General features: G+C 43.6%; 1 protein-coding gene across 2 annotated transcripts in view; it reads left to right on the forward strand.

Moving 5' to 3' along the window:
* ANKH (ANKH inorganic pyrophosphate transport regulator) overlaps positions 1-20,816 on the forward strand; it is a 563,090-nt gene that overhangs the window by 335,312 nt on the left and 206,962 nt on the right. For both annotated transcript variants that reach the window (XM_078687590.1, XM_078687591.1), the window contains exon 4: positions 20,683-20,766. In XM_078687590.1, coding sequence (XP_078543716.1) covers positions 20,683-20,766 — 84 coding nt within the window. The remainder of the gene's footprint in view (positions 1-20,682; positions 20,767-20,816) is intronic.

Consider the following 20,816-nt stretch of genomic DNA (forward strand, 5'->3'; position numbering starts at 1 on the left):
GGCAGTTTTTGGACTGGAGGGCCGTTTTTGGTACACTGGGCCGGTTTTACAGCAGTGCTGCAATATCGGCCCCCTGTACCAAACCAAAGCAGAGTTTGCTATGGCAGGTCAGGAGCCGCGAGGCTCCCGCCCTGCCATAGCAAACCGCAGTGTCCCAGGGGTGGGCACCCCGGGACACTGCAGGAGCCGGCCCTGGGGGGTGCCGGTCCCCAGAGCCATGACAGAGCTCCAGGAGTGGGGCCGCTCGGCCCCCCTCCCAACATTACGAAAGCCCCGGGAAGGTGGTGGTCCCCGGGGCAGGGGGGGGTCCGTCACAGACACCCCAATTTTTATATTTAGAGCTCTTTGGAGATGGCGGTCCCCGGGGCATGTGGGGGGGCTCGAGCCCCCCCACACAGGTTACTTATTTTTTTTTTATTTAAAAACACAAACCCCGGTGGGTGGCGGGCCCCAGGGCTGCGGGGGGGCCGTGAGCCCCTCTGCAAATATTTTCTTAAAGCCCTGGGGGGGTGGCGGTCCACGGGGCTTGGGGCGGCCTTTGAGCCCCCCCACCCATGTAGTTTCTAAGCCCCGGGGGGTGTGAGCCCCCCACACATATTCTTTAAAAGCCCCGGGGGGTGGCGGTCCCCTGGGCTGGGGTGCCTCTGGGCCCAGCATTACAATTAAAATATTGCCCCAGGACTTGGCCCACCCCGGGGCTAAATAGTAGCGAAGTGCGGGAGCACACGCTTCATTTTATTTTATTACGCGGCCAGATCCGCGGATCCGTTACGCATTTTCCGATTTTATTTTATTTTTTTTAAACTTTTTGGGCCCTGGGGTCCTAGTGGGACCCCCTAAGGAGGCGTAGGGGGTCAGGGTATTTCTACCCTGCCCCCTTTCCTCTTTTTTCGCATTTGTTTGACTTATTTCTTCTGCCTCGGTTCTACCGAGGCACAAGATGGCTGCCAACACTTCCTGCTTTGGAGTGTTGACAGCCAATTAGCATTCAGCTCGTGATCGGGAGGGTGCGCGGATCCTGCGCGGCCATGGATATCTAAACTTTTTTAATTTTCATATTCTCAACAACTACTGAACGGATTTACACCATTTAACAAAAAGGGTTCTATTGGAACCAAGGGCTACCTTTTTGCCAAATTTGGTGTAATTCCGTTCAGCAGTTCGGGCTGTAGCCGTGTCTAAAGTTTCCTATGGGAAATTGCTTTGGGAAAACACGTTTTGGGACCCCCCTTTTTTTTCGGCCCCCGCTTGATGAATCGCACCGAACTTTTAAGATAGAAGCGTAACGGAACGGGCCTCGAGTTTTGAAAATTCTGCGAAGATTCGTCAATCGGCGCCAAAGTTATTGGGAATAGAATGTTGCGATTTTCCTATGGATAATAGGTCCTAACTATAACTATCTACTGGCGACCGCCATATATATATATATATATATATATATATATATATATATATATATATATATATATATATTTATATATATTTATATATATATGTACATCACAATGGAACCTCCGTCTGCTTCCCAGCGTCGTACACGCTGCTTCGACCAACAAAGGAACGTCAGGCAAGTTCTTTATTGACTGCTGTTTTCCTCCTGACGCGTTTCGGGCACCACTTGCCTTTGTTCACATGTATAAAGGTTAACAAACGCCATTTTTTTATATGTGATGCTAGACCTCGTGACAGAACACCAGTGCTAAACATAGAAAAAACACTAATGTATGTGTCCATCATTCGGCATACAGTCTTTCTTTGTTCTTATATTTATTTCTTTTTTATTTCTTTTTTGCTTCTTATTTTCTCTTTCCCGTGGTTTACTTTGTCACATTCCATCTAGTGTCCTTAATCCATTGTAGGTCAATTTATAACAATAAATGTATCCTTTGAATAGGTAGTGGGTCCATAATAAGTGCTTTAACTGTTTAAATACTGGGGTACAATTCATGTTTTTATTTCCATCTGTAATATCAAAAAACAAAGGGGAAAGTATGATACACATAACTATAAAATATATAAATATCCTAAAATGTGTTCATAAATACATTGCAGTATATAAATACGCAATCTGATGTCCTTGTATCTCATGCTATCACTTTATCTGAATCTAACTACTTCATCTATGGGATGAATATACATGTATCCCAATTTACTTATATATGAGCTTCATAAGTAAATCAAATGGGTCTCCTATTATATCACTGCCATTCCTGCTTAAATGCACTATCAGTCACACCCTTATTAGGACGTATCTATTGTTTCATATCCAACACTAGAAACTACAACCATACTTATACTCAGACTAAGCCGAAAGTGCAACCAAAAACTTCATATAGATGTGCAAATCCGCAATATTCTTAAAGTGCCAAAGCTCTAAGGGCCCGATGTAGGTAATTCCTATTTACCTACTCTTAAATACCGAATCATACCGAATCGGTATTTAAGAGTAGGTAAATAGGAAGGGGGCAGATGTAGGTAAATCTTATTTTAGAATTACCGAACCTGTAAGATTCGGTATTTACCGATTTGGTAAATACCGAATCGGTATTTCCTATTGATTCCTATGGGCCTTGAAGCCCATAGGAATCAATGGGAAATACCGATTCGGTATTTACCGAATCGGTAAATACCGAATCCTGCTAGGGTGAACGGGGTGTCACTTTGACACCCTGTAGCACCCCAATTCCAGGCTTGTGTGCCATGTAGCACACAGGCATGCCCTAAGGGCATGTCTGTGTGTCACATGGCACAGGTGTACATGCACAGATGTGCACGTACACCTGTATTCGGTATTTTACCACCCAATTGTATTGGGTGATAAAATACCGAATTCTGAAGGCCTGGGATTTACCGAATCGGTAAAATTACCGATTCGGTATTTTACCGAATCAGTAAATTTACCGATTCGGTAAATTTACCGATTCTGTAAAATAATGGCCCCTACATCTCAATCACCAAATACCGGTCGGTAACGGCCGAATTCGGCCATTATGGTGACCTAGTGTTCTAACCTATATATTTCATCTATATTACTAAAAACGTTTGTAAAAAAAGAGAGAATAGGCCCTTGAACATGGAATACACCCCAAACTGAATAAAATCCAATCCAGAGTGTATCCAAAAATCCTAGGTTGCTGCTCAGCTAAACATCTATATTCAACGGAAAAGATCATCATATTCATGGCAAACTAACTTAGTTATGTCCCATGCAAGAAGGAAACCCCACTCCTGTGGACTGTACCATACTGCAAAGGATAAAATTTATTTTTACAGGAAATTGTGCAGGTCTTCCGTGTTTTTCAGACCATACGGAAATTTAGTATCGAGCTCTAAAATCATTTTTGTCTCGAGCTGTCTGGGTGCTTTTTCAGGATCCCCTCCGCGACGCTGTTTAGGGATAGCTGCTGTTACAAAATACCTCAAGCAGCTCAGATCTTTATTGTGAGTTTGCTTGAAGTGGCAAGCTACTGGATATGAGAGGTCGCTGTTTACTATGGCACGCAGGTGCTATAGGATCCTGACATGCACCTGCAGCTTAGTACTTCCCATGTACCTTAGACCACAGGTGCGTGTTAGGACATAAACAGCATATTCCGTCCTGCATGAAAAATTGCCCCGGATGGCTATTTCATTTGGGCTGAATGGTGTTGAATAATATGTTGTATTCTTCCCAAATTTACACGCTCCACAAGTAGAGCATTTAGAAAAGCCATTTTTAGTCTGCAGCCAAGTTTTGGCCACCGCCAATTCAGGGCACACCTTTCCAATTTGTGTGCGCATGGAAATGCCCTTCCTTTATGTGACAGTAGGTTGAGATGGTAATCGAGTAGACAAAACTCCATCAGTTAACACAATTAGCCAATGACGCTTGACAATTGCCCGCACTTTTCTTTCTTGTTTGCTGAAGGCGGTGATAAGCCTAGGGGCAGAGTTGTCGTCAGTAGGTTTCTCATCCTTACTTTTAATCAATGATTCCCTAGATCTTTCATTAGTTTTATTAATGGCCTTTTTGAGGATACCATCGCTATAGCCCCTTTGTTTAAATCTTAGATAGGCCTCATCTGTGCAACTGTTCAGATCCACCTCATTGTCATAACGTCCAAAAAATTATTGCTATCTTTACTGATGTTGGAAGTAAACTTGAGGTTAACAGTATTGACATTGATCTGACTAATGAATTCAGATGCACTCAATTCACTGCCTCGCCAGACTATAAAAACATCATCAATGTAACGCATCCAATATAAAACATTGTCATTAAAAACGTTAGCATACATCACTTTGAGGACCTGCTCCTCCCACCAGCCTACATGCAAGCATGCGTAGCTGGGGGAGAAGCAAGCCCCCATTGCGACTCCTCTTTTCTGTAAATAGATATCATTGCCAAATAAAAAATAATTATTGTGCAAACACCATGAGATCAGACTTAAAAGCATCTTATTATGTTGATAAAATTCAATAGGTCTCATATCTAAAAAGTGCTTGATGGCTGACAATCCTGTGGAGTGCTCAATACTGGTGTACAAGGATTCAATGTCTAATGTGATAAAAAGCAAATTCTCTGACTATTCAATGCCTTGTACCTTTCGTAAAAAATCACCAGTATCTTTCACATAACTGGGCAATTTCTTGACGATCTCCTGAAGGAAAAAGTCCACATATTGTGTGACATTTTCTCCTACACTGTTGATGGACGATATATTGGGCCTTACTGGAACTGGTGTAGTTTTTCTGTGGCCTTTCGGGATGAAATAAAGTTTTGCCAAAACCGGATGTTCAATGTTTAAAAACATGAATTCTTCCAACGAAATCACCCCTTCCCTTTTCCAGGCCAATAATTCCTTCTTCAGATTTTGTCTTGTCACATCATATGTGAGGATTTTTCATGGTACTCTGCAAAATTGGATGACATCGTGTGGCAAGGGAAAGTGAAGTACACTCGTCCTTCACGTTTGGATTTCAAGGACTCCAGGTACTATCGTGAATTATTAACAAGTTACAGCCTAACGATTTGAGCAAGCCGTTGTATTTTGAATTGACTCAATATTTGACACACTGCACTATTATATTTATGAAAATAAAACGGAAAGAAAAAAGTGTAACAGTGAACTTTAAAGATTAAGAGACTGTGCATTCAAAATGCATGTTGGGATTTGTAGGAGGTCAGTTTCACGTGGACATGTGAGAGTCTGACGAAGGCGTATAAAAATGTAGTCACGCCGCAAATCAGTTAATGCAGCTCACCTGTGATCAAGGCTACCAATGTGGCTGAAACGCGTAAGGAATACAAAAGGCTGTCCTTCGATAAATAAAAGTGCAAGTTGTTTGAAATCTGGTCTGGCGCACTTCTGTTCTCTGAATTGGAGGTTTGTTTGGATATGAATGGAGGTTGTCCGCCCCCAGCGCTGTGACCGCCCCGAAGAGGTCCATGCTCCCTGCGGATGCATTTAGTGTGGAATATATACATATATATATATATATATATATATATATATAACGCTCCTCGTCCCCTTTCCTTCACCAAAAGAGACACAGCACTCGCGGGGGGAAAGTCATAAGATCTTTATTCGACTTTTAAACGCACCAGACGCGTTTCGGCATACGCCTTCCTCTGTGGTACCACATATATATATTCACTTAAAAAACCATAGGTTTCAGGCCTTATATAGTTAGGAATTAGCATTTAAAAAACCATTGAAATTGCTCCTATATAGTTAGTTGTACTAACTATATTTCGCGCACCCGGATTTCACTGCTGATGATGTCACATATTACATCATTCATGACATGGTCAGTGACATCACTGATGACATCACTGATGACATCTCAAATGACATCACTGATGACATCTCATTTGACATCACTGATGACATCACTGATGACATCATCCAGTGACTGTGTGTTTCTATAAAGTTTAAATATGTTTTACATATTGAAGAATGAGTGGATGTATAAGTGTCTGGATGAAGGATTTAGTAGGTGCGTGACTGACTGTACGAGTGAGTGATTAAATGTGTCTTACTAAATGCATGGGTTAGTGACTAAACTGTCTGAATGTGTGCATCAGTATGTCTGTTGTGTAAGCTGCTGCATGTGTTGATCAGTAGCTATATGAGTGGCTATATGGGTTATTGATTGGTTGCCCAAGTATTTGAATGGGAGACTGAGTGTGTGTGTGTGAGTGGCTGGGAGGTGTGTGACTCTGTGCATAGATGTGTGAGCAGTTGATTCACTAAGTGTATGAGTTCAAGAGTGCATGTGGAAACAGCTATATGGGCGGTTGACTGTTTGCATGGGTGTGTTGGTGAGTGAATGGATATCTCAGTGCTACATGTCCAAGTAAGTACATATGTAAAACACAGTACATGTGAGAGTTGGCATATATAAATGACTATACATGAGAGCCAGTGAATGTGCGAGTGGCTGTATGGATCATTGTGTACTTGTATCAGTGATTGTATAAGAGAGTAAGTATGTGTTAGTATATGTTTGAATAAGTAAGGTGTTGTGTGTATAACTGTATAGTTGAGGAAATGGAAGTGTGATTGATTCTTTGCATGACTGACTAGGTGTGTGAGTAACTCCATGGATGAGTGGCAGCGTGTGAGTGTCTGTATAGGTGTATGAGTGCATATGATAGTGTTGTATTGATGAGTGACTGTATGTATGAGTGATTCTATGGGTGAATGAGTGAATGTGTGTGTAGACCTAGGAATCAGTGAGTGCGTATGTAGTAACTGGTATTGGTGTGTCAATGGTTTCAAGAATGGTAGTCTGTATTTAACACTGGGTGTATCAAAGGTTATATTAGAGTGTGAGGAGGTGCATCGTATTATCACATGAATGATATCATCAGTGATGTGATCAGTGATGTCAAATGAGATGTCATCAGTGATGTCATTTGAGATGTCATCAGTGATGTCACTGACCATGTCATGAATGATGTAATATGTCATATCATCAGCAGTGGATTGCGGGTGCGCGAAATATAGTTAGTACAACTAACTATATAGGAGCAATTTCAATGGTTTTTTAAATGCTAATTCCTAACTATATAAGGACTGAAACCTATGGTTTTTTAAGTGAATTTGCAAGGTTTTTAAAATGCTAATTCCTAACTATATAAGTCCTGAAACCTATGGTTTTTTAAGTGAATTCGCAAGGTTTTTTAAATGCTAATTCTTAACTATATAAGGCCTGAAACCTATGGTTTTTTAAGTGAATTTGCAAGATTTTTTAAATGCTAATTCCTAACTATATAAGGCTTGAAACCTATGGTTTTTTCAGTGAATTTGCAAGGTTTTTCAAATGCTAATTCCTAACTATATCAGGCGTGAAACCTATATTTTTTTTCAATAAATTTCAAAAGTTTTGTAAATGCTAATTCTATTAGCCGATAACGTTTATATAAGTTATTATCCTTCTGGGACCACCTGAGCAGCCATCTTGTTTCTCAGGAGAAGTGAGGCACAAAAAAGCAGAAAACAAGAGTGGAAAACACGAAAAGGGGGCAGGGTTGAGATCCCCTGACCCCCTTGCCCTTCTCAGGGGGTCCCAGAAGGACCACCAAGTGCAAAAAAAAGTATATTTTTTTTATATCGCGGGGTACGCGCACGGTACGGTGCGCGTACCCCGCTAATTCTTTTTTTTTCTTTTTGCCCTTAGGGGTCCTTTTGGGACCCCTTGAGAAGGGCTAGAGGGTTGGGGGGTCTCTACCCTGCCCCCTTTTCGTGTTTTCCACTCTTGTTTTGGGTTCTCTTGTGCCTCAGTTCTCCTGAAAAACAAGATGGTGGCCAACACTTCCTGGTTTGGACAGTTTGGAATGTTGACAGTCGACTGCCAGCCAATCGGATACTCGCTCGGGCACGTAAGGGTACGCGCACGTACGCGTACCGTACGTGTACGGTGAGTGCATATAGATATATAATTTCCTCAAATTCAATTTTCTCAACAACTACTGGAGGGATTTTCACCAAATATAGAAAAGGCACTACTGCATACCTGTCCCTACCATTTTGCCAAGTTTGGTGTAATTCCGTTCAGCCGTTCGGGCTGTAGCCGTGTCTAAAGGTCCCATAGAAAATGCCATTTGAAAAATGTGAAATTCAATTTTCTCAAGAACTACTAGAGGGATTTTCACCAAACATAGCAAAGGTACATATGCATACCAGGCCCTACCATTTTGCAAAGTTTGGTGTAATTCCATTCAGCCGTTTGGGCTGTAGCCGTGTCTAAAGGTCCCTATGGAAATTAACATGGGGAAAACATGTTTTGGGACCCCCCTTTCGGCCCCCGCTTGACGAATCCCCCCAAAACTTTCAGGGAAGGAGTGGAGCGGAGCTAGCCAAAATTCTGGAAAATTACACACAGATTCCTCAATCGGCGCCAAAGTTATTCCCAATATAATGTTGAGCGCATATAGATATATAATTTGCTCAAATTCAAATTCTCAACAACTACTGGAGGAATTTTCACCAAATATAGAAAAGGCACTACTGCATACCTGTCCCTACCATTTTGCCAAGTTTGGTGTAATTCCGTTCAGCCGTTCGGGCTGTAGCCGTGTCTAAAGGTCCCATAGAAAATGCCATTTGAAAAATTTCAAATTCAATTTTCTCAAGAACTACTGGAGGGATTTTCACCAAACATAGCAAAGGCACATCTGCATACCAGGCCCTACCATTTTGCCAAGTTTGGTGTAATTCCGTTCAGCCGTTCGAGCTGTAGCCTTGTCAGAATGTCCCTATGGAAATTAACATGGGGAAAACACGTTTTGGGACCCCCCTTTTTTATCGGCCCCCGCTTGACGAATCCCCCCGAAACTTTCAGGGAAGGAGCAGAGCGCAGCAAGGCAAATTTAAGGAAATTTACAGGCAGATCCCTCAATCGGCGCCAAAGTTATTCCCAATAGAATGTTCGGAATTTCCTATGGTAACTAGGTCCTAACTATATATACCTACTGGCGACCGCCAGTAGGCAATATATAAAAAAAAATATATATATATATATATATATATATTCAGCCAAACACTCTCCTCCTTAAAAGAAAGAAGTCCGGGCCACTTTAGAGTTGCAAAGCGAGTTTAATTCAGAAGGCTTTCTCTCGATGCGTTTCGCAGGTGAAACCTGCTTTTTCACGAGAACGAGTGAACTGCATTACAATCAATATATACAAAGTCACCTGGTATTGACGTCATACCTATGGTAATCAACAAAAGGCTCACCGATGAACAAATGGGCTGAGTTCGTTTTGAAGCACTGCTTTTTGCGTTTGGAAACAGAGATGCTTTTTCCAAAACAAATTGCTATTTCAAATTGGAACACAACATGCAAAGAATCTAAACAATATTGTGCGCATTACGTTTAAATTTTAAATTGCAAATTGCTGTATACATGTAAACATGAGTACATTCCTGAGTGGAAGGGCACCGGTGTATTCAGTGCCTGCCCTCATTGTTCGTGTAAAAAAACAATAAACTTCCTCCGTTCGCTACAGAGAAAAGCGTGCTGTATTGTGTGGCGCACAGCAAGTAACGTTGTTGCAATGTCACATATTAAAGTAAACAAGGCTAGTACTGCCCCTGTGGGCTATATACCTGAGTCTATCTTATGTTCATGCATCTAACATAATGCCCCTGTGGGCAAAATTAATCATGTTACTCATGAATCACAGTCCAATGGATCCTGCCCCAGTGGGCAATAAATAGACACCTCATAAAGTAGAGTGCCCCTCATGGCGGTAGACGGCATGTCCAAATGCCAAAACGTAATTTTATCATGCTTCAAAATCAGCATGGGTTTCACAGTCATACGGTTCTTTCAAATGTGCAGTCCCTCTCAAAATGCCGAACAGATTCCCATAATGTGTCATCACAAAGTTCTGTAAACATAAAAAAATAATATCAGATGGTGACTAGAGTACAGTGATCATGAATTAGATTAAAAACAGTTTCATTAAACTGAATTAAAAACAGCAACAACATGACGGCGGCAATCTATATGACCCACATACAAGGACTATCCTAGATGTGCGGTCAGTTCCTCATGCAAATTATGACCACCTGGCTGTGTGGTTCTGTATTTCATTATGAGTCTTGATTCCAGTCTCCTCATTTCCTTGATTCTGTCACCTCCTCTTTCCCTGCTCGGAACAGTTTCTAAAACACAGAATGACAGTAAATTAGCGTTGCTTTTATGAAGTAACGCAAAATGCCTTGCTATTGGGTATTGTTTATCCCCGTTGGTAATAGCCCGCATGTGTTCCAGGACTCTCTTTTTGGCCGAGTGTTTAGTGCTCCCGATGTAATAAAGCTGACACGGACATTTGAGTGCATATATCGCGTGGTCTGTCAAACATGTCACATGTTTAAGGATCTTTAATTTGTCCGTGTCTTTCGACAGTTCAACTTCTTTTTGATTCTTACTGTTGCGGCAAGCTTTACATCTGCCGCAAACGTAGAATCCTTGCACCTGATTTCTACGGTTAGATTGCTCTGATATCAGTGTAGTACAGAGAAGGTCCTTAAGGGACTTGAGTCTCCTAAATGTGATTTGAGGATATTCAGAGATTCCTGGTGCTAGATCCTTATCCAGTTTCAGCACATTCCAAAATGTTCCCAATGCCTTTCGTACTTCCTTGGGTTGGGAGTGGAAATCCGTAATGAATCTACTGATCATACTGGATTCTGACTCATAGTCCTTCTCTTTACCTTCAAGTAGACTAGATCGATTCCTGTTGTTCACTGTAGCTAAAGCTTTAGAGATACATTTGTTGGTGTAGCCTCTCTGTCTGAAGCGTTCTGACATAATAGATGCCTATATATATATTAAAAACTGCAAAAAGAAGAGGCTTTTTTCCTGCAAATCGGAATTTGAACAAAAACATCCTGCGTGCATTCCCTCATGCAATTTAGCTATTCTAATATGCTAACATAATCCACCAGCTAGATCCAGCCTTTTTTCTACTTCCCTAAATCACTGAAAACTCTGGCCAACTGGCTTTCTACCAACCCCATGACCTAATGGTGAAAGTTCAAGTTTTTATTGCATTTGGCACATCTGTGGTGTGCTTACTGATATGAGGTGTTGTTTCGAGTGGCCTGGTGTAGTACCCAGTAGCGGGGTACCACTTCACTCCCTCAGCGTCACCTATACCAAGGCATGGGTAACTTCCGGGAAGTGTTTACTGGGTATTGCATGCTGAGATGTCGAGAGTTCTCTAAGAAACAAGGAATTATTGGAATAATATGTAATTCCTCATTTTGCACTCAGTAATCCACTTGGAGAGTTTAGCTGCTGTCAGCTTCCAAGTGAAATACACAGTGACTGATGCATTCCCACGAACCTTGTAATTCAGGTGAGACGGGTAACTTTCTGTTGCATACCGCAATTAAATTATGTAGGCACTTATAATGGAACCCATGGCTAAAGAATTAGGGGCAGATCTACAAGAAAGTGCTGCAGCGTGGCAATGTAAGCCCTTTGGCTGCGCCACGCAGCGGGACATTCAGAGCACAGGAATGCAACATATTTACAAGAATATGTCGCATTCCTGAGCTCTCTCCTGCGCTGGCGCACAAACAGCTGCCAAGCGCCGGCGCAGGCACCCTAGCACCATGATGCAAGGATGCCTGCGTCATGTGGAGATTGTTTTTGTGCAGGAAGGTACCCCTTCCTGCACAAACACAATCACTAAAGGCTTTTTTTGCTCTTTCAATGCGTGCTGTAGAATGCAGCAGGCATTGAAAGAGTAAAAAATGAGGAGAAATGAAAACATTTCTCCTCGTTGCGCCTCCCTACGCCACCTCTAGGGTGGCGTCGCATTCAGACGCATCTCCAGATTTACAATTTCTCGTAAATCTGGAGATGTTTCTTGTTCCTTTGGTGTTGGGTGGGAACACCCACAGCAACACCCATGGAACGCCCCTTCAATGCAAAGTGCTGCGTGTGAAGGGGCCGTATTTACAAGGAGAGGAAAAGTCACGCAGGGTGGCTTTTCCTGTCCTTGTAAGTATGGAGGAGACCCCTGGGCCACCCATACGTCACGAAAAGTGACATATTGGTGGCGCAGGGGGCTTGTAAATCTGGCCCTTAAAATCATGTCATTCATGGTGTCATGTATAGATTAGGGGTGTGTTAAATACACACAATTTGCTTTTACACAACATTTCGACAACATTATGTGAAATTATGCAAAATGAAAATCCGTTATTTAACGCTATATTTTAGGCCGAAATGTGCCCTTTTGTCTATTTTTGATGTGAGAATGTATTTTGCTCTAAAACAATTGTGCAAAAAACCCAAAGCACAGCAAATAACAGCTTCTACCATTCTGTTGGTCCATTTGTGGTACATTTTTACCACGAATGGCGTGTTTGCTGTAAATTTTTATTGAGAATGGTGCGTAATTACGCAAAGGTCTGGTAAAACCGAGGTGCTCATGTTGGGCAGCAATATCTCATTTTGGTCACCTTCTTGGTGGCCACAGGAATTGGGAGCACTATTCAATTCAATTCAAAGAATCTTTATTCGGTGATTAAAAAACACCATAAAAGCACACACATATATACATGAATAAAAAGTCATTAAACATTTTCAAGATCCTTATACAGAATATTAGTGTTAACATGAAACACCAACAGAAAAAATATAACAATTTTAAAAATATAAAATCAAAGACATTTCATTCGTCTCCCCTGGTTAGCCTTAAACGGACTGCTACCTTAATAAAATTCATTATACAGCACAAGGTTAAGGGGTCCGATGCTTTTTGTAAAAAGACTAGTGCCTCCCTGGCATGTTCCTGTTTAGCTTTTTTAAAAATATTTACAAGAAATCTACGCCTGGGCATTGTAAAAAAAGGACAGAGTAAAACAAAGTGAAGGGAATCCTGCGGAGACCTGTTGTCGCAGCCGCAGGGTCCCTTCTGCTCAATTGAAGGTGTAAATCCTGCTGGTGATGCCAACATAAATGGGAGTAAGTTCAGTCTGAAACGGCACATCAGGAATCTATCCTGTGCATTATGCATAAGGTATAGATAAGGCTCCATACCCTCCACGCTCTTCACCAAGTTGTGGGCCCTCACTGTCTGTTTAAACCCTTCAGCCTCAGCTCTACGTTGGCTTTTCCGCTCTAGAAAGGTTTTCCTTACTTGCATCTTATGCTGGGCTACAATTGTTGCAGGGTTAGTGAAGAGATTCCCAAAGCCTAGTTCCTCTAGGGTATTCTTAACAAAATTGAGCCAGGGAATGCGCATACATTTATCCCTCTCTAAACAGTCCAATAGGATTTCTCTGCTAAGAGACGCATCAGGATTAGCCCAGATTTTTAACCAGGCCACAATTGGCCTAAGTTTTACCAGGTCATGTAGGTATGGCCTCCCTAATTCTCTATGTGCTACAATTCCAGCAGTACTTGGGGGTGCCCTCAAGATGGATTTCAGATATTTGTTTTCTTCCCGTTGGATTCTTGTGATGTTCGCAAAGCCCCATACTTCTGCCCCGTAAATTACTTTGGAGCATGATACGGAGCTGTACAAATTCATCACCTGTTCCGGGCTCCATCTGCCTAGTCTCCTGCCGTAGCTAGCTATTGCCTCGTTAGAGGCAATCATTTTACTACAGCGCTCCTCCACCAGGGAATTAAACTGTAAGGCGCCATCAAAGGTTACATCAAGATAAGAAAATGTTTTAACCTCTTCTACTGTGTGACTGCCTATTGTGTAGGTAAATTTAGAGGAAGTTTTTTTGCTAGCCAGGAGCACATACGGTTTACCCAGGTTAACAGAGAGATCAAGGGCACCCATGAACTTAACAAATCCATCAATCAGGATTTGTAAGCTCCTGGGTGTGCGTGCAATCAGGACCGCGTCATCTGCGTAAAGCAGAACAGGAATATGACGCGGCCCCACCCTTGGAGAGTCTGCCTTTAGACCCAACAGAAACTGCTCCAAATTATTAATGTAAAGGGAGAACAAAAAAGGGGCGAGAATGCAGCCTTGTCGGACTCCACTCATACAGGGAAAAGAGTCGGTCAATCCCCCCTCCCTGTTAAATCGAACCTTAGCCGTGGTGTCACTATGCAGTTCCCTTAGAATATCAATTAAACCGCTCTCGATCCCCATGCTTTACATCATGTCCCACAGTTTCTCCCTGTTGACGTGGTCAAATGCTGCTGCCAAATCCATAAATCCCATGTAGATCGATTCATCACTGGCCAGGGTATATTTGGCAGTCAGCATATACAGATTCAGGCATTGATCGCTAGTGGACCTCCCTGTCCTGAATCCGTATTGGGTGTCCGAGAAGATGTTATTTTCATCGGTCCACTCAGTTAGTCTGTTGAGGATCGCCCTGCCCAAAAGTTTGGCCGATACATCAATCAGGGAGATGGGGCGATAGCACTTAGGGTCGTCCCTATTACCCTTCTTGAAAATCAGCACAATGATCGCTTTGGACCAGGACGGTGGGAGACCACAAGTGATTGCAGTATTTATGACCCTGGTCATTAAAGGGGCCCATAGTTCTATGCTGCTCAGAAACAGGTCGGGAGGAATTCCATCAGGGCTCGGGGCTTTGTTTTTAGTCAGACCCTCTATCCCAGCAGTAATCTCCTTAATGGTAAATACAACCAATGAAGCCTGAGTTGGAGTTACAGATAACTCTGCAGAGGTACCCTGCTCGTGGTTATATAGACCCCTATAATGAGTGACCCACTGTTCTGGGAGGATGTTGGACCCTATCTCAGGGGTATCGTTTTCCTGGAAGGTCGGTTTGTTGATAATTCTCCAGAAACCCACTAGATCCTTTCTTTCCCCTACTTCCCTTAATTCTGCCCATGCTTCTGCCTGCAAGGCAAGTTTCCTCCTCTTGGTCTCTTTTTTGTATTTTTCCCTACACACCTTAATTTTTTGAGGCTCCCTTGGTTTAGATTTAAGGCAGCTTTTCAACTCCCTCAGTGCTTTGGAGCAGTCTTTATCAAACCACCGAGGGTTATCGTGGTTCCTTGTGGGCGCGCTAGTTTTAAGTAGGCCATCGATCAGGTTAGCAATCTCACCGAATGCTTCCAGTAACCTTAACCCGTGGACTTCTGTGTCTAGACAGTCATTGATGGCAGATTTGCCCTTGACTACCAGGGCTTTGTAAAACTTTTCCCCATCTATTTTGGACCATTTTAATCTCCTGCCTTGATCTGTTACCCTCTCCGTAATTGTGCGGTGATCTCTAGTTCTAGAGCCCGCCCTATACATTAGCTCCAGAACAAGTGGGTTATGGTCGCTAAAACTGCTCCATTCTATCCCTACACTAATTATCTTATTTAGCAGGGATCTCGAGGCCAAGATATAGTCTATGATGGTTGTGCATCCCCTACCCTTAAATGTAGGTGGGAGTGTACCATCCTTCTGTGTGCCTATCATGTTAATAGTGTGCTCAAGATCATACTTGAGCCGGAGCGTACTAAAAGCTGACCCTGTCGGCGTATGGGAAAAATGCGGCCCCTTCTCCATGGGACATTGGGACCAGTCTGTGTTTGTTTGGACCAGTGCCGGACAAAGATGGCAGTTGAAATCCCCCATGACTAGCAGCGCGTGTGATTGCCCCTTTTTCTGGACTGTTATTTCCTGACCCAGCCTATAATCCAGCTCAGCTACTAATGTAGTATGGTTTCCCGCTATCTCGTTATTATAGATGTTAAAAACAGTAAATCTTAGCCCCTTCCCGAGGAACCGAACTACCTGGATCCCATGGGAGTTCCAATCTGGGGAAGACCAGCTACCCGGCAGGTCTAGATCTATATAAATAGATAGTCCACCCATGGCTCTCCCTGATCTGGATTTTTGCGCGGGTACAAAGAAACACTTATACCCCTGTAAGTGATAGTTATTCACCGGGGCCCATGTCTCCTGCACGCAGATTACATGGAATTTTCTAATGTAATCCAGCCACTCTTTGTTGTTAAATTTGCCTGCCAAACCTGCTGTATTCCAAGAGATCATTCTCAATGCCTCACCACTCTGTTCTAGTCCCCCATGAGGCCTCGTTTGTGGCTCCCACTCTAACTCATGCGAGTCCAGCCCAGTTCCCCCTCCTATATATTCAATATCTACCGCCCTAGGTCCATCTAGCACAGACTTCCCGACACAACTTGATGGGATTTGCTGTGCCAGGGGACTGTGCTCCTCCATCTCCTCTGCCAGAGCTCCTTTTTCTCCGTCTCCCTGAGGAACATTATCCGTTTGTCAATCCACCCCCTCAAGGCCATTCAGACAGTTAAACCGGTTAAAAGAATGAAAGGATGGCTCTGGGCGGCCAAACAGTGGCCTGGGGTTAAATTCGTGATGTCTCCCCCTCTGACCAACCCTCTCCCAGTTGTCATAGGTTTGGAACGGATGTACAGAAGCAGGGATAAGGGGGAAAGAAGAAAGACACATGAAGGGTTTGAATGGTAGAGTCCCTAGATCTATTCTTTCCTTGGCATATGTGAGAGACAGTACCGGCATCCCTGAAGCTCACCAATATGCAATCCCCTATTATAGATTTATATGTTCTCCCCACCCATGGCACCCTTCTGACCATTATAATTTTGTTATTTAGGTGTACCGGGAGGGGTCTGTTTATGTTAAGCCACTTGATTACCCTGCTTTTTAGGGAACAAAAGTCCTCAGGTTCACCTACTTCAAGTGGAGGGACGCCCGCCATAACTACAGTAAAATCATTTGACTCTGGGGGTAAATTTGGTCTACGTGATCTAGGTGGAAGCTGCATTAGGGGAGGCAGTATAGTGTTGTCTACGGGCTGTGCCAGGGGGACGGGGTCTACAGGGGGAATAGGCCTTTTAGAATTAAAGGGCTTAGTTGATGCATAATTAGTCCTCGAGGGTTGTGGAGGGGCCGCAGCATTCGCGACCTGTAGGGGGGCTGGGCTCATTGCACTATTTGGAGGTTGGTGGGGGGCCAGTGGAGTGGGAATGAGCTCCGGTGATCTTCCTTGATGGCCAGCCGAGATTTTAATGCTACTTAATGTAGCCTCCAGGATGGTAAGTCTGATCTCGACCTTTTTGATACTCTCACTAATTGGTAATAATAATGACCTAAGCAGGAATTCCAGGTTGCCAAGTGGGGCAACCGAGAGGGGGACATTAGCAATATTATTTCCTGGGTCATTTATCAGAGCAGGGGCCAAGCCTTCCTGTACAGTAGGTTTGGGATGTAGTTCATCCACTAGCCTCACAGTCGGTATTAAGGGTTTTAATGACCTCCCAAAATCAGAATGAGGGATTTTGGGTTTATTTTTGCCCTGGGCTCCCTTCGACTTTCTCCTACGTTTGTTTGGGGGGGGCCCATGTACTACTTGTGCTCCTTGTACGTTGGCTGGCTTAGATTTAGCTATCCTAGCTTTCAGAGCTAGGGGGGGTTGAGAGACTAGATCAATAGTCACCCTACTAGGGCTTGGGCTGGTGGCTGGAGTTAGACTCGTGGGTGGAACAGATGGGGAGATCGTACCATCCCTCAACAAGAATGGGACATCATCTATTGAGGTCAACTCCTCACTAGGCGTGGTTGGATATTCTCCAAGGGGTCTGTTTTTCAGGTTATCTATAGAGCGTCTCCGCTCTGCCCTTAGCCGGGTTAAGGTGCCCTCCTTGTCCCCCTCCCCCACAGCCCGGGGAAAATAGTTCTCTAAGGTCCTATTTTTTGCTCCTCCCTGCTTCACAGGGGTACCCTCCCTTACCGGGGACGGCATATCAACAGATGTTTAATAGTAGTCAGTAAGGGGCTATGACAGCAAATTGGACCAGGGTTCAAATAACCAAATCAAGAGAGTAGGCCCAGCCCGGCCTACTCCGGCCTATGACGGCCTTAGACGGTCCCGCCCTTGTCCCGGGCTTCTCCCGGGCACGCTCCCGCGCGCTCCCGCGCAGCGGCTCCTACCACTCCTATTATGGGGAGGAGGAGCTCAGGGGCGGGACAAACAGGGAGAGCGACCAGGTGCAGGTGATGACAGCGCAGGGACTCCTGGGCAATGGAGTCCCTGTACCTCACCTGGCGCTCGCAGCCCTGTTGTCCGCCTCCAGTCCAGAGTGTAAATCCACAGGAAAGCGAAGCAGCCGCCCAGGCACACGGGCGAAGCGGGACCCGCGCAGCGGGTACCGCGAGGTCTCCAGGAAAGAAGGAGCAGTCTTGGAGGGCAGAACAACACGCAGAGGGCTCTCCCGCCTCCAGCCAGCAAACAGCAAGTGTCTCCCGCAGAACGATGATCCGCAGGCACCTTTGACTCGGCGCTCAGGGGCGGGACAAACAGGGAGAGCGACCAGGTGCAGGTGATGACAGCGCAGGGACTCCTGGGCAATGGAGTCCCTGTACCTCACCTGGCGCTCGCAGCCCCGTTGTCCGCCTCCAGTCCAGAGTGTAAATCCACAGGAAAGCGAAGCAGCCGCCCAGGCACACTGGCGAAGCGGGACCCGCGCAGCGGGTACCGCGAGGTCTCCAGGAGGAAAAGGAGCAGGAGGAAAAAAGGAGCAGTCTTGGAGGGCAGAACAACACGCAGAGGGCTCTCCCGCCTCCAGCCAGCAAACAGCAAGTGTCTTGGGAGCACTAACTAAACCGGTTTCTAAAGCTAGAAACTTGGGTATTATCTTTCATGACAAATTGTCATTTGACGTACACATCAATGCGCTGACATCCTCATTGTTCTATCTTAAAATGTTGAGGAAAATGTTTCCATTTCTTCCTCAAGATATGCAGGAATTGGTGGTTACTGCACTTGAGCTGTAAAAATTAGACTGCTGTGGATTGATTATATGTTAATTTACAGCAAAAAAGAATAAATAAATTACAAGACCTGCATGCGTGCCTGAGACTTGCCAAGTATCATCCGACTCTCTACAGCTCCATTGGCGGCCTATTTGAAAGCGTTTTGATGTTAAAGCCCTTTGTATTGGTTTTAAAGCTCTGAATGGCCTAGGCCCAGAATATTTGAAACAGAAATGTAACCGGTACCGTCCTTCTAGAACTTTGCAGTCTGCCTCAGCCTTTAATGTGACGGTTCCTAAAATATAGAGATATAGGGCCATATGTATGAAACTTACGTTTTGCGATTCTCAAATAGCGATTTTTAGAGAATCACTATTTGAGAATCGCAAAATGCTATGTATGTAGGATTTGCAAATAATTTTGCGAATCCTACATATTCCTTAATTGCGATTCGCAAATTGCAATTCGCAATTAAGGAATACCTCCTCATTCATTCCTATGGGCCTAGAGGCCCATAGGAATGAATGGGAAGAAATTTTTAATTTGCGATTGTCAATTAGAGAATCACAAATTGAGAATGAAATTTCAAGGGTGCCGCACCCCAGAAATGTGCATGTGTGCACATGTGGCACACATACATGCCCTAAGGGCATGTATGTGCGCCGCATGGCACTTTGAGAAATGCAAAAAAGTGAATTTTTTAAAGAAATTGCTATCCTTATGGCCAAATTGCACTTTTTCTGGGCCTCATACATTGCATTTAAGGAATCGCAATTTGCGATTCCTTAAATGCAATTGCAAAATAGGGAATCGCAAATTTGCGATTCCTTATTTTGCGAGGCTGTTTTGATTTCATACATACCACTTAGCTAAATTACGATCGCAATTTTGAATGATACATATGGCTCCTAGTCGGGGAGGCAGAATTTTTATTTACTGTACAGCAAAAATATGGAATTCTGTTCCTCTTTCTCTGAAGAATTGTACAGTTCTTCACCCTCTTAGGAAAGCCCTGAAGACCTGGCTTTTTAAGCAATAGATTTCTTTTTAACCCCTTTTTAGTCCATATTTTCTTTTTGGCAGTTGGCAGTTGGCAGCGCCTAGACGCCCCCGGTCAGTAGTGTGCTATATAAAAACTAATTTCATTTATTGTGGTGTAGTGACTTCATTGCGTGAGGTTTAACGAGAAATGCATGAAACTAACTGAATTGTGTACGCAGAATTTAAATTTCGCCCCTGACTAATACAAACCACCCACCAAAACAAATACTTTTGTGCTCTGAACACATGAAAAATGTGTCAACTACTAACATCACCCACCACCGAAAAAACACACTTGTTGCAGATTTAGGTTTCTTGGGGATGATTAATGCCTCTGTCATGTTACTCTGGATAGAGGATGTTTAAGTGAACTAAGCAGTGGACACATGCTTAGTTTGTTTCTAATTAATTCTTTTAATTCATTGAAAAAGCAAAGCCAAAATATATGGAATGTATTGTATGCACGTTTTAACAGCAGCAAGCAATCGAAGTAACAGCTTGCGCGCTTCTCAAATAAAACATTTGTATCAAAGTTATATTGATCAATTCACAAAAGTGCTTCAAAAGTTCCATCGAATGCATTTGGTCAGTTCCTTGCTTGGCATTGATATTTCTTTTTTGAACTATATGTACAGCACGCTTCTAGAAGGGGGCCACAAATGACATCATAAAGAACGTCATCCAACTAACAGACTCACATGTCCATCGCTCACATTAACTCATATTTCCCTATACTAACACCCCAATAATCCTTTTGGGTCCCGGATTTGCGTGCTACTGGTCAAAAATGGCATCAACCCCTCGTCATGGGTAGTAAGCGCTATATAAATACAATTCCAAATTACAAAATTTCAAATTTTTTCTTATCCTCAAATGTCTATTTCTTTCAGGCGTGGACCCATGCCGGCATCCTGCTCAAGCACAAGTACAGTTTCCTGGTGGGTTGCGCGTCCATCACTGATGTCATAGCACAGGTAAGGTCAACCAGTGGGGGGGAGGCGCAACAGGTCAGCGTGGGTGTTTA

This window comes from Lissotriton helveticus, chromosome 4_1, assembly GCF_964261635.1.
Source record: "Lissotriton helveticus chromosome 4_1, aLisHel1.1, whole genome shotgun sequence".
Taxonomy (NCBI): Eukaryota; Metazoa; Chordata; class Amphibia; order Caudata; family Salamandridae; genus Lissotriton; species Lissotriton helveticus.